At 50.5% G+C, this 24,238-nt stretch overlaps 1 protein-coding gene across 1 annotated transcript in view; it reads right to left on the bottom strand.

Annotated features, from left to right (window-relative positions):
- SEC14L5 (SEC14 like lipid binding 5) overlaps positions 1-24,238 on the bottom strand; it is a 38,829-nt gene that overhangs the window by 2,717 nt on the left and 11,874 nt on the right. The window contains exons 4-16 of the mRNA XM_054644052.2: positions 16,011-16,160; positions 15,763-15,894; positions 13,512-13,640; positions 12,573-12,786; positions 10,828-10,940; positions 6,181-6,370; positions 5,231-5,319; positions 4,754-4,824; positions 3,940-4,111; positions 3,179-3,313; positions 2,077-2,214; positions 1,153-1,398; positions 93-271 (exon numbers count right to left, since the gene is read on the bottom strand). Of these exons, the coding sequence (XP_054500027.1) occupies positions 93-271; positions 1,153-1,398; positions 2,077-2,214; positions 3,179-3,313; positions 3,940-4,111; positions 4,754-4,824; positions 5,231-5,319; positions 6,181-6,370; positions 10,828-10,940; positions 12,573-12,786; positions 13,512-13,640; positions 15,763-15,894; positions 16,011-16,160 (1,958 nt within the window). The remainder of the gene's footprint in view (positions 1-92; positions 272-1,152; positions 1,399-2,076; positions 2,215-3,178; positions 3,314-3,939; positions 4,112-4,753; positions 4,825-5,230; positions 5,320-6,180; positions 6,371-10,827; positions 10,941-12,572; positions 12,787-13,511; positions 13,641-15,762; positions 15,895-16,010; positions 16,161-24,238) is intronic.

Raw genomic sequence — 24,238 nt, 5'->3', positions numbered from 1 at the left:
AGTGAAACTCACCCCATGGGGGTCTCTGATATCCAAGTGTTTAACTCACCCCCCCAGTGCAACTTGTAGTAAACCCCTTGTAAATGCCCTACCTGAAGTCCTTGGAGGCCAGCACCTCGTAGTAGTAGATGAGCTTGCACTTGTGGCTGGAGCCCTGCAGGGAGGCCAGGACATCGTCCACACGGGGCAGGCTGGAGCTGGAGCAGGGCAGGGGCCCGTGCATCCTCCACTGCAGGATGTAGAAGCCAGGCCAGCGAGTGACATGGGAGCCCTGCAGAGAGGGAGGGACAGCAGGTGAGCAGGGGTGGCTGGGGGAAGGGCTGAATGTCCCAGCACAGGTGTCATTCACCTGTCTCACCTGCCTGAGACACAGCCCTGTAGTACCAGCAGGAAAAGAAAAAGCTTATTTAGCTTAATTTCTGTAAGAATTTTAGCTTGGAGTCTCCAATGACTCACTTTAAATAAGGATTTCTCATATTCACAGGCTATCTAGAAAATGATCACAGAATGGTTTGGGTGGAAGGGACCTTAAAGCTCATCCCATTCCATCCCCTTCTACCATCCCAGGCTGCTCCAAGCCCTGCCCAGCCTGGCCTTGGGCACTGCCAGGGATCCAGGGGCAGCCCCAGCTGCTCTGGGCACCCTGTGCCAGGGCCTGCCCACCCTCACAGGGAACAATTCCTAATTCCCAATATCCCATCCAGCCCTGCCCTCTGGCAGTGGGAGCCATTCCCTGTGTCCTGTCCCTCCTTCCCTTGTCCCCAGTCCCTCTCCAGCTCTCCTGGAGCCCCTTCAGGCCCTGCAAGGGGCTCTGAGGTGTCCCTGGAGCCTTCTCCTCTCCAGGTGAGCACCCCCAGCTCTCCCAGCCTGGCTCCAGAGGGGCTCCAGCCCTGGGGCATCTCCATGGGCTCTCCTGGACTCTCTCCAGCAGCTCCAGGTCCTGCTGCTGTTGGCTCCAGGGCTGGGGCAGCTCTGCAGGTGGGGTCTCACCTGAGTGGGGCAGAGGGGCAGAATCCCCCCTTCCCTGCTGCTGGGAATGACCACAGCCCCCTTTTCTAGCAGCTCCTGATTTCCCACACCATCAATTCCCTCCCTGGAGGAATTTGGAGCTGGCAGGACTCTGAGGCCATGGCAGGACCCCACCCCACTGACCTGGATGCTCTCTCCTTCCCTGCAGACCAGGGGAGATTCCACCCGGCTGTAATCCACCCCCAGCACCCAGCTCTTGTCAATGAGCTGCACATTGTCCCCTGCACCAGAGGGACTTGGTGAGGTGGCTTCTTTGTGACTTGGCTCAGGAGCTCGTTTGGAGTGGAAGAGGCTGAACACCACATCTCCCTTCAGGATGTCAAAGTCCCAGGTGATGACAGATTCCCCTTCCAGGATCTCCACGAGTATCTAAGAAAGGAACAGAACAGGGTCAGGTGCTCAGGTGGCAGCACTGTGCTCCTCCCCACTCTGGGGCAAACAGACTTTGCTCCACAATCCTTCAGCTGGGTGATGGTCCTGGCTCCTGAGGGGGATACACACCACCTCCCACTCCCAACCCTACCACAGTACACCCACTCAGGAGTTTTTACCTTTTCTCCCCATATCAGAGTTGCTTGTAAATGAGTTATTTCTTCTAGGAAAACCTCAGTGGAAGTGAGGCACAAAGAGCCAAATCAGAGTGACTCCCCATCAGAGAGCCCACAAGGCTGATTTAACACTGATTTCCTCCTTTTTGGGACATCCTGTTTGGTGGTGACTCCCAGCACACACCTTCCTTTATCACCCCCATTACTGTCCCAGCTGCACTGCTGGGAATGGGAGCTGAACTATCACAAGGGAAACTGAGTGTCCTTTATTTCTCCCAAGAGGAGGAGGAGGAGCAGGAAGAGACTGGACCTTACAGAAGATCAGGCCACAGCAGAGATAAGAGACTCTGCTGCTGACACTGCTCTCTTCACTCCCACACATGCAGCTGCTCCCTTGCAGGAACAGCAGCTGCTGCCGAGCCCTTGGCTGCTCCAGCAGCCCCAGCAGAGGGGACACATGTCACTGTGCCATGCCAGCAGCTCAGGGTGTGCTCTGTACCTCGTGTGGGGCTCCTTTGAGGACACTGGCAGAGTGGTAGATGGTTTCTGTCCACAGCCGGATGTGATCCGAGTTCTCCGGCTCGTCCTCGCTCTGGTACAGGGACTTGGGGACGAGCCCCCCCTCTGAGACAGTGCACTGCAACATCACACAGACAAACAGGGCTCAGCATGCTCCAGCAGTGAGCCAGCAACCCCTGCTGCTGTCAGACATGGGCTGAGCCCTCAGCTGAGCCAGAACTGCACAGTGGCTCTGAGCTCATGGGAACTACCGAGGTTTCTGTGAGCTCCCTGCAGAGCTGCCCTCTGACCCTGCTCCAGTGCTGGGGAAGATGAAACAGGAAAGCCTTATAAATATGATTGCCTGGCAAAAGAATTTGAGAATATAGAAACTATAAGTGAGATTGAAATGGAAGCAAGCTTTGAGATACCTCAGTTCCTGAACAATGGGAAAACAATGGCATGGCCAGCTGAAGGTGATCCCCTTTTGATGAAACAACACCCTCTGCTTGCAGACAGCTCCAAGGGTCAGAGCAGACCCTACAGCTTGGCAGAAGGGGCCCAAAGAGGAGTTTATAGGGTTTAAAATGTAACACAGTATGGTAATGTAATGATTCTTATAGGCTGTATGTAAATGCTATAGGATTTGTATCTTGTACTAGATTGGTTAGTGAGAATCAGAATATTCAACACAGAAGACGATTTATTGTATTGTAATGGGAACCTCGCTCTCTTACCCTCTTACCCTCCCATCCTCTCTCCCCCTCTCTTCTCTGGGGCCTACTCTCAGCTGTGCCTGGCAGCTCCCAGCAGGGCCCTGCCCCCAGGCCCTTTGCAATGAACCCCAAGTTCCTGACCTGGCTGCAGAGATCTCTGTGTCTGACTGTGCTACCCCTGACGCTCCTACAGCCCAGGATCCCAGGGCAGCACCAGCACTGCAGGGGGCAGCTCTCTGTGCCCAAATCAACTGCCCTGTGCCCACAGCAGGGCCATGCTGGCCAGCACAGAGGCTTAACCCCTTCCAGAAGGCAGTGGAAGGCCAGGGGGTGAAGAAGAAGAAATCAGTTCCAGATTGCACCTGCACAAGAGGAAGGAAAACTCACCATGCAGTCTCCTCCCAGGAAGTCTGGGATCACATCCTTGTCCACATAGTCCACCAGCCCTCCTGAGCCCTGGTAGTTATTGCCACTGTAGATGAGGAACTTCTGCCGTGTGTTCTCATTGATAAAGGGACTGACCTGAAAGACAAAGGGCACACAGGACATGGCTGTCACTGAGGGCAGCTGGGGACACTGGCTGAGCCATCTCACAACATGTCTCAGCAGTGTGCAGAGCTTCTCAGCTCTGAGGCACTTCCCAAAGAGAGGGATAACAAACTGAAAATGTTCTCTCTCTCTGTATTACTATCTCACAACACTTTCTGCTTCCTGTAAAGCAAGTCTGCAGTCACTGCCTCACCCACAAACCTCACAAGAAATGTAACAACCATGTTCTCACACTGCCAGAGCAGTCAGCAGGCACCAGGCAGAACCAGATTTATTATTTACTACTTATTACTTACTACATATTACCATTCAGTGTCCTACAGCATTAGATTAAAAGCTATCTGTCTTTTCCCATCTATATGAAAGCCCACCAAGGTTGGGTGGAATGGGCAATTCTGATCCAGGTTTCTCATCCTGTCCTGGTGGATGGCAGTGACCAGAACCCAGTGAGCTGCAGGTACCCCATGCCTGGTTCTGCTGTGGCTCTTCAGGAGCTCCCCATAAGCTGCCTGGAGATTTCCCTCCCTGCCTCTGCTGATGGAGCTATCTGTGACCCTGCACATGTGGCAGTGACCCTGCAGAGCCCAGGTTTCACCCACCAGGGTCCAGAGCACAGGGAAGACCCGTGGTGCTCTCACAATCAGGAGCCTCCCCAGGGTCTCAGGGTAGTTGTCCTCCACCACCTCAATGATCCTGAGCAGGGCCTTCACCCCAGGCCGCCAGAGGTGCCTCATATTGAGCCCTTCCAAGTCCACCAGGCATGTCCAGGATCTAAAACAAACAGGCAGAAAAAGACCTGTCAGAACTTTAGAGTGTGGTGGCTGCGCAGTTTAGGATCCACAGTGACCCCACAGCCCGTGCAGGACCCAGGGAAGCCAACAAGGGACACAAGCAGCTCCAATAAAAGCACATCTCCACCTGGGCAGCAGAATCCAGGTGAGCTCCAGGTAACACAAACACCCAACCCCAAGGACAGGAACATCTGTCACTCTGGAAGAAGGTGGTGAAGGTATGAAGGCCTATTGCTAAAAATAATGTCAAAATGCATTTTAAATGAAGGTGGAATCTGGTAGACAGGCTCCTGTATTAAAAACCCCAGAATTTCAAAGATGTGGATTAAAATCACCAAGACAGAAAGATTAAATTATTCTGAGATGGGATATGAAAATGATATAAGGAAGGATCAATACTTGTTGTCCAACAAAACTGTGGGATTTGTCTGCATTTAAGTCCAACAAATAAATTTATAAATATATGTGTGGTCCCCATCCAGCCCATAAGACACACTGCTGTCTGCACTGTAACCCTAAGGACATCACCCCAAACCACAGCAGCATCCTTCACCATGGCACTGAGAGTCTGCAAGGGCCCAGGAAAACCAGTTATAAACCAATTAAAACCAATTATACTGACGTGATGGGGCGGCCAAAGATGTTGGTGTTTTCCTCACATCTCTTCTGGCCTTCCTCATTAATGGACAGAACCTGGAATCAAAGACAGCACAGACAGGGATTAGCCTGAGAATGGCTGAGTTACCAGGATGGCTTGGAGATCTTATTTTTAAAAATCCAGAAAGCAGAGGGCAGGGTTAGAGGGGATATTGGGAAGGGATTTTTCCCTGTGAGGGTGGGCAGGCCCTGGCACAGGGTGCCCAGAGCAGCTGGGGCTGCCCCTGGATCCCTGGCAGTGCCCAAGGCCAGGTTGGACAGGAGCCAGGTTGGACAGGAGCCAGGTTGGACAGTTCCATCCCAGGGACAGTGGAAGGTGTCCCTGGGATGGGATGAGCTTTAAGGTCCCTTCCCACCCAAACCATTCCAGGATTCCTGATGCACCATGACAAGACTCCCTAGCATGCTGAGGGGACAGGTGACACACAAAGGCACAGCTCACATGTCGCAGCAGGGACTCCTCTCCCAGGGCCTTCACCAAACCCTTGGTGTCCATCTGGCCGAGGCGGAGGATGTAGAGCGGCCGCCCATCTTCAAACAAAGGGGTTAGAGAGGGCAGCACTTTAGTCTCCCAGGATAACACTCTCATACCTTTTTTAAAAGCCACATTAAATATTTGAAAAGGATAAAAATCACTGCCAAAAGCAACCTGTTCAGAGAAATTGCTTTGGACTGACTGATCTGTGCAGAAGAAATACGATTACAGGGAAGCAGAGTGGTTGCTCATAGGCACTGAACTGCTTTGTTAACTTTAAAAATGTCAATACAGCTTTCCTCAACATACCAGGCCACCAGTGAGATGCCAGGGGCAGCTCCTCACTGTGGGAATCCATAAAATCAGAGGGTTTTGGGAAAGCTGCAAAAGGCAGCCTCAGAGTCAGCTGAACTGTGATTGGAGCCAAGCAGTAGCCATGAGATTGGTCAGCAGAAAAATTATGTAAAATGTAGAAAAGTAAGGATAAATAGAACAATGGTCTGTGTATTAATGCTTGTCTAGAATAACACCCTAATCTGCAGAAAAGTTTATCTAGTGAGATGTTAGGAAGTTTGAAGCTTAATAATGGAGCTCTGTGCATTGTGTTTTAGGGCTCACAAGCAGGCCTTGTATCCAAAATAAGCAAGCATTGTTTACCCAAAGGTACCTGTGCTTATAGTGGTTGGATAGAACTACTGTCAATGTGCTTTTGCTTTGTGGGATTGGTCAGAAAACTTATAAAGTGAGTTGTGACATTGAGTTCTTGGTCTGCTGCCTGAGATGTGAGCTGCTGGCATCTTCCCATTGTCACAACCATGTAATGAGGCTGATGGTGGAAAATCAAACAGCTCAAGGCAGCTCCTCAGCAGTCCCATCCCATTGGTGATTTGTACAGAGCCCCAGCCAGCAACACTCACCTTTGTCCTGGTAGTGCCACCCCCCAGTGTAGTACTCCTGCAGCAGGGCTGGGGGTCTCCAGGACTGCAGGATGAGATCCACCTGGTACTGCTTGCGCCAGGCCAGCGACTGGCACAGCATCTCCCGCGCTTTGTCGATGTTGAAGTCGCGGGCGCGCAGGAAGCGCAGGATGTGCTCGTCCTTGGGGATCTGCCAGGAGAGACAGCCCCAGGGTCAGCACTGCAATGTTCCATCTGGCCTGCAGAGGAGGCTGCAGTTGACACCATTTTTTGATCTCTTCAAACGAAGACAGCAAACATTAAATTTCCCTTCCGCCTCCCTCCCTCTGTAGCTAACCCAGCTGGAAGCAGCAGAGGGTGCAGAAGCACAACAGCAGGGACCAGCTCACTGGCTGTGGGAAGCCCTTCCCCAGGGCAGTTCCCAGGAGCTCCAGCAAACCCCAGGCTGGCTGATGTTTCCCTTGGCTGGTTATCCACAAGGATCTCCAAAATACTGTGTGAAAGTCAGGGAGCTGCAAGTTCACCTGCCCAGGGCAAACAGGAAACAAACAGCCACAGGTAACACTGAGCACACCAGGCACTGCAGGAATCACAACTGTGCAGTCTGAATGATGCCACCAGTAGCAATTCCAGCTCCTGTGCAGGCCCTGCTGCTGGTGTTTGAACAGGAAAGCTGCTGAGTGCTTCAAAGGCTTCCCTGCCCCATTACACCACAATAACTCTTGATCCAAATCAGCCCAAACTACAATACACCCTCTCCCAATCACTCACCCCAGCACTAGCACTAATCCTCACATCACAGGCACAAAAGCTTCCCCAAGCAAGTCTGCAGAATGGCTTATTCCAGCTCATTCCAGATCTGCCATGTTCTCTTTAGCTGCAGAATCAAAGACAGCTTTGCAGGAGTGCCAAGCAGCAAGAATTAACAACAAACCTGATGGATTCCACAGAAGTGCCAAATCTGACTAAGAGGCTGTCAGCTGCAAATCCAACTGGATTAGAGCTGCATGTGCTGCTGGGTTCACAGTCCCTCACTCCAACTTCTCCAAAAGTGTTTGGCCTCATTCTCTACAAGTTTCCATAAAAAAATCCAGCTCTGTGGAGCAGGGGTTGTCTGTTGCAGAGTATCCATGTTGTGCTAGCACAACCCAAGCACTCCCAGCCCTGCTGGGACACAAACCCCCATGTTCAGCAGTCAAAGCTCCTTTGTCCACTGCCATGCTCAGGGCAGTGAGCTGGGTAGAAAGCAGAGAGCTGGGTAGAAAGCAAGGCTGGCAGCAGTGTCAGGAGGGAGCAATCTTGGATTCACAAGCAAGAGATGGTAAGAATTGGCTCACCTAAAGAAGGGGCAGAGTTCAGGCAGCCTAAACCAATCTAAAAGCACCTTAGGAGCAGGGGGGAGGTTAACACTGGTTCTAACAGTGCATCTGTGTGTCCTGGAAAGGAGAGGGCAGCCTTCCCAAAGATGATCTCGGGAGTATTTAGAAGAATTCAGTATGACAGCAAGTTTAAAGCCAGCAGAATGTTCATCAGATAATTCAGGTTTGTGTTCCTGCTGCTCAGAGGCAGCTGTCACTTATCAGGCCCAGCCCAGACACCCACAACAGCTCCTGCATCTCTGCAGGAGAGGGGATGGCTGCTGGAAGGTTTGATACTTTCCTGCTTCAAACCTCCCCTGTGCAGGGCTCCAGGCAAGAGGCAAATCCAGCACTTCTGTTTGGACCAAAGGCAGGAAGCTCCAAGAAGACTCATTCCACAGCAGAATTCGTCTTTTATCCTTGTCCAACCAAAGCAGTAACTCCCACATGTAAGAAAACGAAGGTTTAATTTCAGCCTGCTTTTGTATTCCCTGGTAAAACTGCTGCACTCTCCTGCATGGTGCAAAGCCTTGAACAGAGCTTTAAGTTGCTGCAATTTTAACACCATTTACAGTTTGTTCCTTCAACTCCTCAGATTTTTTAAGGAACAACATATCTGATTGTAAAGGTAATGCCTGCTTTGGAAGGAATGGGGAAAAGATAGTGAAATAGGACAGAGGACAAAAATAAGAAGGGCCATTTTCCAAGAAACAGGAGATCTATTTTTTGATAATTTCTGATAGAGGAATAAGGCCATCCCTGCTCTGAATTAAAAGAACAGATTGGCACAGCAAGGTAAGAGCCTCTCCAGGGACAACCCCAGCCTTGCAGGATAAGCTCCTGATTTTGGCCTGCTCTGTCAGGAGAAGCAGCTGAGCAGTCAGGGGGTTCAATCTGAAGTTTCAGTAGCCAGCACCTCCCCTCCTGTGTGCCCACATCCTCCTGGGGACAAGGCCCAGCAAGGCCACCCCAAGGCCTGAGGCAGATTCACTGTTCCCAGAGCTCAGGATTCAGCTGCACTTCCCAGGGCTCCAGCAGAGCTCAGGGGACAAGGGCTGCCACTCCCTGCCCAGCTCCAGGCACCCAAGGGGCAGCTGCTCCACATTTGGCTTATGTGCTCTCACTTTTTCCTTCCCCAGCCTCTGTCATGGAGGGGGAAAACCAACCTGTGGGTTGATACTTTTCAACCTAAACAAAGTTTTAGGTGTTGCCTGTTCCAGATGAAAGCAGGATCCTTGCAGGTCACACCAGGGACAAAGCCTCCCTGTCTCTGGGATGTCCTCCCATCCAGGACCCACTAGGTGAGATCTCTCCTACCCCAGTGGAGCCCACACCACTTCACTGTTCAGGGCTCCATGAAAAGCCTCCTGTCCTCTCTGAGAGCACACTCACACCTGGGGACTGTCCCTGCCTGTCCAGGGCCTCTCATCTGCCTGGAGGCTGGATCACAGGCAGACACAGATCAAAAGCAGTTTCCAGCAGAGCCCCTTTTCTGCTCCTGCTCACACAGCTCACCCACCAGCCCCAGCTCCTTCCTCAGGGGCAGAGCATCACAGGGACACAAGAGCAGCTGCCAGGGAGGTGTCACAGCCCTTCAAGGGGCCCTTTGCCACATCAGCTGTGTATCTATACAATATATTATATATCACACATCTATTCCTGCAGTCTCTATTGCCTCCAGCAGCCCCCACCCTTCTGTCCAAGGTATCCAAGCTGCTGTTGATGCCACTGTACACCAGTGGCCTTGGCCAGATCTGGCAGATGTTTGGAGGTGGGAATTTATCTGCTCTTACAATTCAACAGCGCTGTTGGTGTCTGGAGCTTATCAGCTGCTGGGAGCCTCTCACACTGCCCCAACACCTCCTGCTCTCTTCACAGTGAGGTTTGCTGGGAGCTGTTTCTCCATCCACATTGCTGGGTACCAACAAAACCCACGTGCCTGCTCACACACAAGGGAACTTCAGGAGTTCTACAGCAGCAGAACAATAGCACTAAATCTTTGTTACATTTTATTTCTACAGAGGTGATTCACATTTACTTTTCCAAGAGAAAACAGCATTCTAAATCATGCTCAGACTCCCTGTACTCAGATGAGACATGCTCAGCTCTGAGACATACAGCACAGCACGCAGGGCTGGCAAAGCTCCTTATAAGCAGCAGTGTCTTTTGGAAAGGCCAGGTAAAGGAAAAAGAATGAAAATCTTCCCAAAGCCAGGAATGCAGAATAGCTCACCTAACCCATCCTGACTGACTGAGCTGATTCCTTCTAAGCCAGGAAGCTTTTACTGTTGAAACCTCATCCAGCTGTTCTCTGCTTCCAAGCAGGATCACCTGCTCCTCTTCCTGAGCATCCTTTATCTACTCAGCCCACCCAACTACTCTCTCTAGTGCTATCCTTGGTCCTTCTTTCCTTCCCTCCTAATCCCTCTCCATCAGGAAATCTGCAGTTAAACCCCATTTGAGGCATTCAAGCTGCTCTAGACCCTTTCTTTTCCCAGGCACAGATCAGTTACCCTGCTGGTCTGACAGAGACTTTCCTTTAACCAGAAGGAGCCCAGGACATTCCAGCAGAGCAGAGACTCACCTGTCCCTTAGTGCTCCTGCTGCTTCTCAGGGAAATATCAGAGAAGCATGGAATATCCTTGAGCAGGAAGTGACCCACAAGGATCACCCAGCCCAGCCCCTGGCCCTGCACAGACACCCCAACAATCCCACCCTGGGCATCCCTGGAAGCGCTGTCCAAACACTCCTGGAGCTCTGGCAGCCTCAGGGCTGTGCCCATTCCCTGGGGAGCCTGGGCAGTGCCAGCACCCAGTGGAGGAAGAACCTTTCCTGATCTCCAACCTAAATGTGCCCTGGCCCAGCTCCAGCCATTCCCTGGGCCCTGTCCCTGGTCACAGAGAGCAGAGATTGGAGCTGCCCCTCAGGAGGAGCTGCAGCCCCAGTGAGCTCTGTGCTCCATCTCCTCCAGCTGAACAGGCCAAGTGCCCTCAGCTGCTCCTCCTATGGCTTCCCCTTGAGACCCTTCCCCACCCTCATGTTCTTCCTTTGGACACTTTCTGACAGTTTTAGAACCTTCTGATACTGTGGTGTCCAGGACAGAGCAGAGCAGGACAGTGCCCTCAGTGACCCTTTGGGCTGCCAGGGCTGCCTCATGCTCAGCTCAACATCCACCAGGACCCCCAGGTCCCTTCCCATGGTGTCACACTGCAGCCTCTCATTCCCCTGTGTGTTTGTGCACCCAGGGTTGCCCATCCCAGCTGGGGATGCCCCTCAGTGCCCTACCCACCTTGCCCTTGTGGGTCTCCTGGAGCCACTGGCGCAGGCGGATCAGGCAGCTCTCCTGCAGCGGGGTCAGCTGGCCCAGGTAGCGCTCGATGTAATCAGCGTCCAGCTTGTCACCTGCAGGGGAAACAACAGCTCAGAGCACACTGGCACAGCCAGCAGGGAGGGGAGCACGTGCTTCTGTACACTGGGCTCCCTATGGTTTACATGGGATTTGCTCAGAAGCCTCATCCCAGCAGCCTGAGGGAGGGATGGAGGGAAACTCTCCTGGTGACTGGGGCACGAGGCCATGGCAGCATGGGCTGGATCACAGCTGGATCACCCCACCTGGCTCTGCCTCCAATATTCCATTCAGCCCTGAATTGCTTCAGCAGGAGCTTTAAAAGATCTGTCATGAGCTCTGGCACTCAGCTCACCAACCACTCCAAGACCTGGGCACTTCCATCTCCATGTGTCCTAAATCTCATGCACAACTGCAAGTGGCTTGCAAGTGGCAAGTGACTTGCTGGGAAACCAAGCCATTATTCTGCCCAGAGACACCAGAGACTAAGGGAGAACAACAGCACATTTCTGACAGCCAGGGAGGATTCTGGCAGGAGAAGTCCTGTGCACACCAAGCAGCTCCTCCAGCTCAGAGACAAAGGACAAGGGGTTGGTGACTGCCAGCACCGAGGGACAGAGGGATGTGACAGAGGGAGGTGTCACCCAGGGCTGGCAGCTGCCAGCCAGCAGAACAGGGCAGCTGGGGGGAGCAGCCCAGGCAGCAGCTGGGGTGGAAGACACAGGGAGCAGGGCTGGGGACACCTCAGAGCTGGCTCTTTGTCAGGAACAAGGTTCCAGTAGATGCCATCACCTACAGAAGGAGGCCTGGACACCCATAGGATAAGCAGGATAACAGAAATTGCATTTGGAAGTGAGACATCCCATGGAACCCCCAGAGCTAGCAAGGTGGGGAGCAGGCCCAGGGGAGCTAATCCTGTCCTGAGCAGGAATATGGGCAGAAAAATAAGGGCTACTCTGCTCTTCTGCTAGCTGGGACCCACCACTCTGAGGACAACATTCATCTCAAACACTGCTGCTAATCAGCTTCTCTGTGGATTCCCATCTTTTTTCAGAAAAGCTCCCAGAGAATGTCAGGTGAGAGCAGAACTACTGACATTTCCAAATCCCAAGCTTTTTGCCTAGTTACACTCAACAAAACAAGGGCTGCCTTTCCTTCTCAGGAAGGACAGCAACTGCTTCTATTACAACAACTCTGATTTCAAAGGTCCCTCCTATTTCTTTTTGCCAGAGAAGTATTTTATTTAGTCTAGAAAATATCATCAGACCAACACATGGAAAGATAAAGTTTGATTCAGGGATTTTGTGGGAAAAATGCATTAGGAGACATTCCTCAAGTTTGTCTTGGCCTAATACAGGGCCAAAAACCATCCAAACCTGTCCCCAAGAATATGAATTTTGGAACAGATAAAATATTTAATTCCAGCATACTGAAGACACCTCTAGTTTCAAGTATAAAATACCTTAAAGGGCTGATCAAACCTCATTTTTTTCTAAGCTCCAAAACATACTGCCTGCACAGCTTTTTTGTTTTAGGGGAAAAAAAGTTCCATTGTTTATTTTCCTTGAAAAAAGAAAACAGCTTTCCCTCCTCCTCCTCCCCCACACTCCAGATGAAAAACCTGATGCTAAGAGAAATGAAAATAAGCTGCTGGGTCAGTGCTGCTGAGTGAGAGCTGCAGTGCCTACCGTCGGGGCTGGCAGCCTCCGGGGGCGGGCAGGGGCTGGCAGGCGGCTCCCGGCTGGTGCCAGCAGCCCCGGATTCCTGCAGGATGGCACCGGGGGCCCGTCCCAGCGCCGGGGCTCGCTCCTCCTCCTCCACCGCGGGAGGGCTCCAGCGAGGGATGAACGTGATCCCCTGGGAGATCAGCTCCTTCAGGTAGTGCTCAATCACCTCCTTGCCCTGAAGGGGAGAACTCTCGTTAGGAAAAAGCCTCCTCCAGAGCCAGCAAGGCCCTGGAGTTTCCTCAGGACAGATGATGAATGCTGCTAAGGATAAACGGAGGGGAAATCTGTCCTTCCATCCCCATGATCCTGTCAAAAAACCTCCAGTATCAAAGCCTCCTGTGAATGATGAATTACAATAATGGCAGGCAAATCCCAGTTATGGATGCAGCTGCCTTTCTACCACTTTTACCCCATCCTCCTGCTCCCAAACCCAATTAGCTGCCCTGCTCCTCTGCACACAGAGCCACTGTCCCAAGCTCAAGCTCTGGAGACACAGGGGGGTGTTTTCCACCCAGGACTTTCTCTTCCTGCACAAGAAGAGTGTTCTCAGTGTCCAGCAGCCCTGCACTCACAGCACCCAGTGCCCTGCTCCCCTGGCAGAGCCTGCTCCATCCCTGCACAGCCACATTCCAGCCAGCTCTGCTCTGGGCTCTTTGCCTTCCTTTGCCCACCTGAGGGACTCCAGAGCCACAAGCAAGGGCACAAAGCTCCATTGGGTCTGTTTACAGAAAGGCAAACAGAGGGTCTGGGTGCTCGGGCAGCCAGGGCAGCACAGGGGCAGCCAGGGCAGCACAGGGGCAGCCAGGAGAGCCCAGGGGCAGCCAGGAGAGCCCAGGGGCAGCCAGGAGAGCCCAGGGGCAGCCAGGAGAGCCCAGGGGCAGCCAGGAGAGCCCACCTTACCCGTTTGATGTTGGAGGTGTACTGCTTCATGGCAATTTTTTCCACGGTGCTTTCAAAGCCAAAAAAGGATTTGATGTCGAGAGAGGCTGACTGCTCAAAGCAGGTCCACTCTTCATTCTCAGGGTGAACCTGCAGCCAGGGGAACACAACACAGGAGGGATGGAGGCAGATGGCTCATGGCCCTGGCACCTTACTGGCTGTTCAACCTCCACAGCCCCAGAGAGGGGGCAGAGGAGGCACTGCCACACCTGGAGTCACCAGCCAGGTTCATTCCCCTGCTGAGAACCCTTTGTGAACTGGACATCCAGACTTTTGCTAACCCAATATTCTTCATGTGCACAAGGAAATCAAGATTTAAACCCATCCCTGCCCCAGCAGACCTGAACTGTAGTAGCAAAAGCTGCACAAAAAGAGCAGTGGAACTGCCCACATCAAGCCATCATGTCAAGGTGTCCTTATGGAAAGACAGGAATGGCCTTGTGGAACATGCAATTAAAACTCCTACACCTGCAAAGAAGAAAAATGCAAACCAGGTTTCTGTTTTAGTTTCGGATGGGAGACTCAGCCAATAACATCAGCCTTCTCCCCAAAACACTGGGGACATGGCAGAGCAGGGAGCTTCCCCACTCTTCAGCTCAACACAAACCTTTCCCTTATTTCCACTCTGTTGCTTTATATATGATAGAATCCTTCCCTCTTTTAAACTTAACCATTTCCTGAGAAGGCTCTGCCTCCTCTCTTCAGGTGCTGCTGTTCACAAACTGACAGGGAAGAAAAACAACTCCAGCCCCCACACAGAGATACCATGAAAGACAAATTCCCTGGGGAGATATTAAGTAACTGCAGGAACAGGATCATATTTCTCCAAGTTGCCTCAGAGAAGGCTGCAGAAAAGGAAAGATGAGAATAAACCTGCTTCCGGTGCACTCTGGCAGGGAAAAGGGAACTGGTAAAAATAGAGCAGGGAACCATCTTGGGGATGCAGCCAGCAGCTCCCACCCTGTTCCCCTCAAAGCCCAGATGCTGACATTTCCTTCCTAAGCCAAAATTGGCAAGTGTAACAAACTCAGAGCTGACCTGGGAGCATTTCAGACCTGTCAGTGCCTTTAATGATGATGGAAGTTTAAATTACAGCAGTTTTTAGGATGCTTTAGGCAGTTTTTAGGTGGCCTTCTGCAGCCACCAAGGGATCTCTGGCCCAGGAACACCCTCACCATCCAAAATGTTCACAGCTTTTCCACTTCTCTTCCTGAAGCTCCTCACAGCCTGTTTCCTCCCAAGAAGCTGAGCTGCTGTCCAGTTGCCAAAAGGGCAGGTAAGTAACAGGAGCTGGACATTTGTGTAAGGAAAGACAAGCAGGATCTGATTGCTTCCAGAAACACCTGAGCTATTTCATGGTGGCTGGGCCCTCAGAGCAGCACTGCAGTGAAACAGCACAGAAACAGCCACACAGGCGGACAGCCCTGGCCACAAATAAGGCTCAAGTCCTTTCTCCAAATCTTTAGAGCATGAAAATAATGACAAACAAGGTGCTAAAACTTTCACTTCTTTGTGTGCAAAATCAATTGTCAGGCTTCGCTCAGGCCATTATAATAATGAACAGTAAGGGTTTAATTCTGGACATCCAGATTTATAGACATGCCCAAGCTCTAGATGTTTTTGTCAGCCTGAATTTCAATCAAAAAGAAATTGAGGGAACACCAGCAGTTCTGGAGTACCAATTCTGTTTTCCACTTTCACTCCAAGCAGGGAATCACAATCAACCTGAAGAAGTTTCTCAAGTCTTATGAAACCACAGAATGGTTTGGATGGACACATAGAATCACTAGGTTGGAAGAGACCTTTAAGATCATCAAGACCTTAAAGCCCAAATAGTTCCACCCCCTGCCATGGGCAGGAACAAATTCCACCATCCCAGGCTGCTCCCAGCCCTGTCTAGTGTGGCCTTGGGCATTGCCAGGGATCCAGGGGCAGCCCCAGCTGCTCTGGGCACCCTGTGCCAGGGCCTGCCCACCCTCACAGGGAAGAATTCCTTCCTAATGTCCAATTTGTCTGTGGGAAGCCATTCCTCCTGGTCTTGTCTCTCCAAAGCAATTGAACAATGCCACACTCAGGACCCAACAGCCTTTCCAGCCCCAGAGTCTCTAATCCCATTGTTGCAGGGGTGCTCAAAGCCACTCAGACACCTTCCCCAGTGTGTGGGTGCACAGTTGCCCCCTCCCAGCACAGCCAGCCCCAGCAGGGCTCTCACTGAGTAGCTGCAGGTCTCCCTGACCACCACCCGGTTGGCAAAGGTCTCGTTGTGGGCCTCGATGCGCAGCGTTCGCTCTCTCCAGTTCACCGTGTTCTTCTGGATGAAGAACACATGCTCCACCCCTGCAATCTGAAGAGGAGGGAGAAACACAGAGAGACAAGAGTAACTTTATCTATCTAGGAGCCTTTAGCTATCTGAGCCAGCCCACAGAATGCAGGCCTCTCTGCTCCCAAGGTTCCACCTGCCTTCTTCAGCAGCCTGGGAGCGTCCACGTTCAGCTTGCAGCTCCGCTCAATGACGTGGATGGCTCCGTCCTCACTCCTGGATTCGTGCAGGATTTCACTCCCCAGGAAGACTGGGATCTCTGGGCACGTAGGAAAGCGTTTCTCGTAGGCCTAGAGGTGAAAATAAAGTAAATTTCAGCTTCTGGGTAAATCAATTTTAACTGTTTCTGAATTAATTGATTCCCTCACAGTGAAAGTCTAACAAAACAGAGTCCCCTGAAGCCTGGAGTTTTCCCCAGTTTCCTCAGAGGTGAAGTTAAAGCAGAGTAGGTACAGGCAGGGACAGCACCACATCAGTCACCAGCCAAACATGTCCTAACATAACTTTCCCTTCACACATGAAGTAGAAACAGAATCCTGTCCTTGAAGAATACTAGGAAGGGAATCATCACTTCAACATCAGGAAGCTCCTAACTAGCAAAAGCAAACAGAGCTCTGCTGATTTCTGCTGGCTAAAGACTGGAATATTATAATCTCTGGGTCAATACTGTCTGTATGAAGCCTTAAAACGTGATGTGCCAAACAGTTCTTGTTGCCCTAAACTATCAAGGGTAAGACACCAATTACTGGCTACTCACTTTGCCTCAATTTATCCATTTCTAAACCAACTCTGTCCTGGCTCTGAAATGTTCCCTGTTCTATTAGCACATCCCTGTGAAAAGCTCTTTCTCCAAGCTTCTTTAGCAGCTCTAGCAGAAATCCACTCTTCCCTGGCACTTGCAGAGAAGTTGACTTGCATGAGCAGTACCTACTGCTGCTGCTCCTGCCCTAACTTCTTCATCTCTTACTATATTCTAAGATGTTTGCAGGATGGAATGTTTTCCTTGGATTTCTGAAAAACCTCTTGCATGTTGTGCTGCTGTTGCAAATATGTGGCAGCTGCACAAGCTGCCCAGAGCTCCACTGCAGCTGGTCCAGGAAGAGAACCTGTGCTCTCCTTCCACTGGACTCTCAGAGCTCCACATTTCCATCCTAAGATGTTTCTGTCATCTTTCCAAGGCAATTCCTCTAGGGACTGCTGTCATCTTCTCACCTTCCAGAAGACACCACCATTTTACACAGCACAGAAAAATTAAAACATCCATGAGTTCTCTGCCCCAAAAGCAAACCCTGATGTGCCGATGCTGGAGCTGGGCTGGGCTGTCAGCTCCCCGTTAGCACAGCCATGCAAAGCCTGGATGCCCCTGCACAGATTCATGTCCCTGCTCCCAAAATAGCCCAGGCACTTAAGGACACATTCCAGATCTCCTGCTCCCGGCCCTCTGGACGAGAAAGGAGCTATTTCAGATTATCAAGTTGCTCCAGTATCAGGAGGGAAGTGCAGGCAGCTGCCAGCTGGAGTCCTGGCCAGAACAGAGCACGCAGGTTTGAAACCCTGCTCTCCCAGTCCCTCAGCAACGTCCTGCTTGCTTTGCCACACTTCTTAGAGAACTTTTCCCATGTTCTTCTACCTGTGCTTTTCACTCCTCATCACAGCAATAACCAAAGCAGTTTAGATAAATCCAAAATTCCCGTGCTGTTTCCAACACAGACCCACCTGGCTCCAGCCAAGAGAAGCACACTCACTGCTTTGAGCAGCTGAATTTGTTAGGATGGGAGTTCATGGATCTGTGTCAGGCATTGCCACAGGACACTCCCAGCCATGCTCTCCTGGTGCCCTTTGCTCCAGGGCCACCTGGCAGGAGGCCTGCACACCTCAGTACCTGCTCTCCTCCCTGCACTCACCAGCCCATTCATCTGCTCAGGCAGAGTCAACACTCCCTATCTGTGCTTCCACCTGCCCTGTCCCAACCCACCACACTCCAAACCACCATCCAGGGCTATCCTGAGGCCAAAGCCTTCACCTTGCTGGTCTCTTCTGTTCCAGCACACACCGAATGTATCTCCTCAGGCCACCCATTTTAAGTTACTGGAGTCCTGAGTGCTTGGGCAGTGCATGCTGAGAGCACCTTCAGAGGTCACTGGAATACCAGAATATTTAGCAACTGGTTTTGGGCAATCTGTCCCATGTCACTCCATACCTGTGCCCTCAACACACTTGCAAGAAGTGTCACTGAAAGCCCTTCCCTGAGAGAATGCTGCCCCCATCAACTCCACAGCAAGGGTGGACAGTTTGATGGGACAATGGGAAAGGGTTTTAAACTAAAAGAGGACACCCTTAAATCAGATGTTAGGAAGAAATTCTTCCCTGTGAGGGTGTTGAGGCCCTGCACAGGGTGCACAGAGCAGCTGGGGCTGCCCCTGGATCCCTGGCAGTGCCCAAGGCCAGGTTGGATGGGGCTTGGAGCAGCCTGGGACAGTAAAAGGTGTCCCTGCCATGGCAGGGGGATGGGAGGGACTGGATGGGCTTTTAAGGTCTCTTCCCACCCAAATTATTCTGTGATTCTGCCCTTTCAGGGGTGCAGCTGTGCCAGGAACATTTGAGGGAATTTCCAGACAAACAAGAGCTGTTCTAGTGGGACCAGGACCCTCCAAAAACCTCACTTGAACAACTTCACCTGTAAGTGCCCCCTCACCATGGAGGGACCACAAGAGCCAGTCTGAAATCACCACTGCATGCAGGTGCCTGTGGCTCCCTCCTGAAGGTAAACCACTGGATCTCAACTCCCAGCTGCTTCTTTCTCCACTAACTATGGACTTGATCCAGCTGGAAACAGGCTCCCTAATAAACTGTCATTAGATCCAGCAAAACTAAGACCAGGCCTAAGAGTGCAGCCACTTTTTCAGTCAGCTAAACAACATCTGGAGCAGGAAGAGAAGCCAGGGCAGAGGCACATGGCAGGGCACAGCCTGGTGATATAACTGTGACACGAGCCCAAACACATTGCCTAAATAGGGGGAACACTGCCATATTTGACAAAGAATCCATATCCACATCGATATTAAGTCCTTTGCTAATCTTCTTTGCACAACAGCTCTAAAAATACAGCAGGGAAGATGCCTGAGATCACATGAAGGACAGCTGAAGCCCCACGCTGCAGTCACAGCAAAGCTGTTCCCTGAGCACCCAGACTTTCCATCCCTGCAGACTGAGCTGAGCAGAGAGCAGCCCATTCCTGCACCCAGGAATCCTCTTAGCAAAATCCTGCTCTCTGTGCAACAGCCCATTGCTGCAACAGGGAAACTGAGGGAGCTTAGAAAGACAGAGAAATACTTGATTTTTTTCAAGCCATCACAAAGCTGTTATGTCTCCTCCTCTGGGATTCTGCAGAGTCCAAGGTGGACAACAGAACATCCCAGAGAAATGAAAGGCACAGAGTATTTAGTATTAATTGTTTTAATGCTTTGGCTGCCTGCACTTGCTCTTTCAGCTCCTTCCTGCAGGAACTCTGCACTGAGCAGGATACAGGAACTAGGCTTTGTCTCTCCCTTCTGTGCCTCTCCTTTCCCAGAAGGAACAACAGCAGTGTTGTGCCAGCACTGGGTGTTAAAGCCCTACTGTGGGATTGCACTTCAGACTGACACTGGGATGACTAAAGTCTCCAATCAGATATATAACATCAGAATCAGATATATAACAAATATATATATACTAAAATTAATGCTGCCATGAAGCCACTCCCTCCCTTCCTGTAAACCCCACTGGGATTAACACCTCATACCCAAACCAACCATTCCACGAGAGGTGCTGGCTCAGGACCAGTGTCCTTCCCTGAATCAAGTTGGTTTTCCACAGATTTCTGACAAAAGAATTGTTGCAAAAATCTGTGCTTTTGTTGTAGTGGACTGTGACCAACAGTTCCAAGAGTCATTTCAATCCCTGCAGTCCTGAAACTGAAATTACACATTCAATTTCACAAGAGGGCTGAGTGAAGACAGAGAGACCTGGAATCTGTTAGAACTCATCGTTTGCTTAGAACTATAACCAATTATTTTGGGTGCATCTAAACATTAAAAAAAAAAAAAAGCATTTAGACTCAGTTCATTGGAATGAAAAAATTCAACAAAGAAGAAATTAAATGAAAAAAAACCCAGTGAAACAATTTCTAGCTGAAAAGTTAAAATATGCAGGAAAGTTAAAGATCTCAAAGGTTCAATAGTGTCAGATTTTCCTTTCACACTGAAGAGAGCCCAAACTAGGATGAGGATGTTTCCAACTGGTGACAGTGACCTCTGCATCCCAACAAAGATCCCTTAGTGCCACTGAAGCTGCCAAATGATTAATTACAAGGAGCAATCATTAACAGTGATACAGCTGACTGTGTAATCAGCAGAGTGCTCTGACCAAGCTTTTGTCCTGTGATCTCCTGGGAAATACATCCAAGTGGTTTTACCTGCTCTGGTAAATATCCATCCCAAATGGGTTATGCACCAACACTGAAAAGTGAAAATCAGCTTGTGAGAGGAGAGCTTGGGATCAATGCAAGAAGCCATGCTTGGAAGTGTTCTGGGCTGCTGGCTAAATCCTCAGGAGCCAGTACAAACCCCACATCTGTGAGAAGACAGTACTCCAAAGGCCAGCCACATGCCAAACAAGACCAAATTATACAAATCCACAAGCATCAACCCCCAAAAATGCCATTCTAAAGCCTCACAGCCACAGAGAAAAGAGGAAATTACCCTTCTTTCCACCCCCCACTCCACCTGCTCAGCCCCTTCCCCTGCAGAGCAGGGCCCTCTGCAAGCCCTGCACACCCCCAGGTGTCAGAGATCCTGACAGTGCCAGAGTGCTCCTGCCCTCCACCTCAGGAGCTGTGTCACTGCTGCTCCTGCAGGAGCCACGGGACATGGCCGGGGCAGGATCTCTCTAACAGCTACTCCTGTTTCTCCTTGGCAGGGTTTTCTAGGAAGTGACCTTGAAATCAATTTACACCACAGAGACCTCAGGAATGCACAACAACAGGGCCATGTAACCACTGAATTACTGCAGGAAACAAAACCTCAGCAGCCAAACCCCCTGCACACCCTGAGGCAACCCCCTCCACCCTCCTGGGTCCTGATGCTTTCCATGTGCTTCCAGGGGCAGCTTCTGTGAGATGGGATCTCCAAGAGTACCTGAGCTGTGAGGGGGAAACTGCTTTGTGTGGAGCACAAAGAAACTTAATTGTGATGATGTAGACAGAATTTATAGGCAGTATTACCTGATGTAGACAGAATTTATAGTCAATATTACACAAATATGTGACAAGGAGAAGACTTCATCCTTGTGCTAAAACACTTCAAATTTTCACGACCAGACAATGTTTAAATCTGTATTAATTAATGAGATTCCTCAAGGTCATGTTACAGCCATGTGCAGGTTGCCAGGAAAAAGGAACTCCTGTGTTCAGAGGAAGGGAAGTGAGGAGGAGGTACAACACCAGGTTTTGAGCTGAAGATGCCCAGATCATCATCCCTTTGAAAGGAGGTGATGAGAAGCAAGATGAAGACACCTCATCACTTTTAAGTAGGAAGTGGATGCCTTTGGAGCAGCTTTTGAGCAGCTTTAATGATACATAAAGATTCCTCTGCAGATTCAGGCCTTCTAGGAAAAAAGAATTTCATCCTGCAGTTCCTCCCACTGCTTGGTCTCAGTGCTGAAGGGAACCACAGAGTCTGCACACACCAGACACAATAATCCACGTGCTTTGAACAGATCAGATCCCAGCTTCCCACTAGCCACAAAGTAAGATAAAATATACAAGGAACAATGTGGGAGGGACAAAATGCATATTTAGGGTACAGAAAGGCACTGATTCAGGGAAGAGAGAACTCTATTTCAAGGAGGTGCAGAGTATGCACAGCAAAAGTGTTTGGGGCCCAAGGGAAAATAAAACCCCACTTCTGTTGGCCAGAGGATAAAGGTTTGCCAGCGAGAAGTGCATGGGACAACAGCACCCAGGCTACAAACATTGACCCAGTGTTATCTCAGCCTGGACTACAGCCAAGAATTTGCCTCATTCCTTCAGATTTTGGTGAAAGAAACAATTCAGGGAGCAGCAGCATCTACTGAAATAGAGGCACAACTGAGGGCCACAGCAAAGCTCCTAAAGCCAGGCCCTGCCCTGCAGCTGCACAAAGCCCTCCCAGGAAGCACCAACGTGCCTGACCTCCTGCCTGAGAAGGAACAATATCCCATTCAAGCTGTCCTGCTGCAGCTTCTTCTCTCCTCTGCTGGGGAAGGAACTCTGTGTGGGGCAGCTGGGGTCACCAACAGCACAAGGCTTTGGCCTTTACAAAAAACTGTGGAAGTGACACCTTATCCAGGAACCACTGCTTGTCACAGCCCAGTGTGGAGAGAGAGAAACCAAAATGGGAAGGCAAGGAAGCAGAGATCTGGTGTGATTAACACCTGAAAGAGCAAAACACAGCAGTCAAGTGTCACATCACACATTTACTGCTTGATGATTCACCCCAAAATCAAACAGGCTGGCTCACAAACTAATGGCTACTCAGAAGGACACTCTGTCATTGCCAGAAGCTGCTGTGAGAATTTATACAAACTGGCCATGATTCAGGGCCAAACTTGGGAAGGTCACTGTGCTCAGCAGCTAAACAAGCCCATATTGGTTGAGGTGTAAGAATTAATTATGATTCTAAATTTTACCACCCATTTTAGTCCCGGCTGAAGAGTTTATAATTTATCTTCTGCACCTACACATTCAGTAGAGAAGGGTCTGTTGGTCACTACTGGAAGATGAGATAAAGGTGACAGAGCAGAGCTGGAGGTGTCTCCCTGTGCTGTGCCTCTGAACTGGAACTCCCTTCAGAGCTCTGCCATCCCTGCACCAGCCAGATTAAGCTTGAGACAAAACCCATCCTTCAAGGAAATTACCTCCATGCTGCAGCTGGAAAAGGTGAGTAAAGCTGTACAGACCTTGGAATTAGTGCAGACCTTCTCCAGTCACACCATGGTCAGCACCATCCTGCCCAGCAAATGGAGTCTGAGCAGTGGCAGAGCTCCCAGAGACCTCTGCTCTCACCACACAACACACTGAGGGTGATGTGCAATGTTTCCAGCAGTTCTTCCATCAGTGCCTCCCAGAAAGCTCTTCCATCCTCCAGCAGCTGGGACAAACAGCACTCACCAAACACCTCCTGCTCACCTGAGGGGAACCATCCCACACCACGGTCCCAGGAGAAATGTCAGCTCTTCCCCAGCTACTGCTCACTCCCAATCTGCTTCATGCCAAGGGAGGAGGTGGCAGGGCCTGGGGCTGAGCCCCCAGTGCAGAGCCAGCCCAGCTGGCACACACAGCATCACCCCCAGCTCCTGCTGCCAAATGCTGCTCAGCAGGAAGATGAGGGGATATTTTTAGTGTATCTTGACAGCAGAGTTTCAAGCCTTCAAGTCACACTGAAGCATCATGTCTTGAGTCAACACTAGATTATCTCTAAGTGCATAAAATGTTAACCCAGTAGCTTCTGGCAGTCACAGCAAACTCACCTTCCAAACACAGCAAAAAGTAGGGACGAGGGAAGCTGCCTTCTTTAAAATATCTGGCACAGCCCATGGCTGCAGACAGACCATGCACATCCAAGGGGGAATTGTCAAGTTTTATATACCCAACAATCTATACACCAATAAAAATCTGTAACATACACCTATAACATGTAACAATCAATAACAAATAAATAAACAAAATATACAAATAAACAAAAAATAAAGCAGATCCTGCTTTGCAGGGATTTCTTAATTTCTTAACTGCTTAGGTTATTATCAAGACATTTCATGTCATGTTTGGCATGGGTTGACCACCAAAGAACACCCGTTTTGAAGCATTTTTCCCCCTTGCACATTGATTTTCTCTCCATCTCCAGGGCCCTGCCACCCAGCAATAGCATTTCAAAATTTCTAAAATTTCTCAAAATTTCAAAATTTCTAAAAGCTGTGCCATTACCTGCATCACAGCACCTGCAAAGGAGCTCCCAAGCACTGGACACAGCAAAGCTCTTCCCTGTGCCAACTGCAGCCACCCACAGAGAGGGCAGCAGGATCCTCTCCCCTGGCACTCCTGCAGCTGCTGCACTGAAAGCTCCACTCCAACCTCCCTGGCTGCTCCCTCTGTGCCTGCACTGCTGCTCCTGAGGATTCCAGATGCCAGGAGCTGCTCTGCTTCCCTGCAGCAAATGCTCTCCTGGCTCCAGAGCTCACACTCTAAAGCAGAGGCTATGAGCCAGCATCAAATATTTTAGTTAAAATTCTACTTTTCTTTATTTAAAACCAGGCTGTGACAATACCATAATAGTGACAACAACTTGGAGCCCCA

This window comes from Agelaius phoeniceus, chromosome 16, assembly GCF_051311805.1.
Source record: "Agelaius phoeniceus isolate bAgePho1 chromosome 16, bAgePho1.hap1, whole genome shotgun sequence".
Classification (NCBI taxonomy): Eukaryota; Metazoa; Chordata; class Aves; order Passeriformes; family Icteridae; genus Agelaius; species Agelaius phoeniceus.
This window is presented reverse-complemented; position numbering and strand designations above follow the sequence as displayed.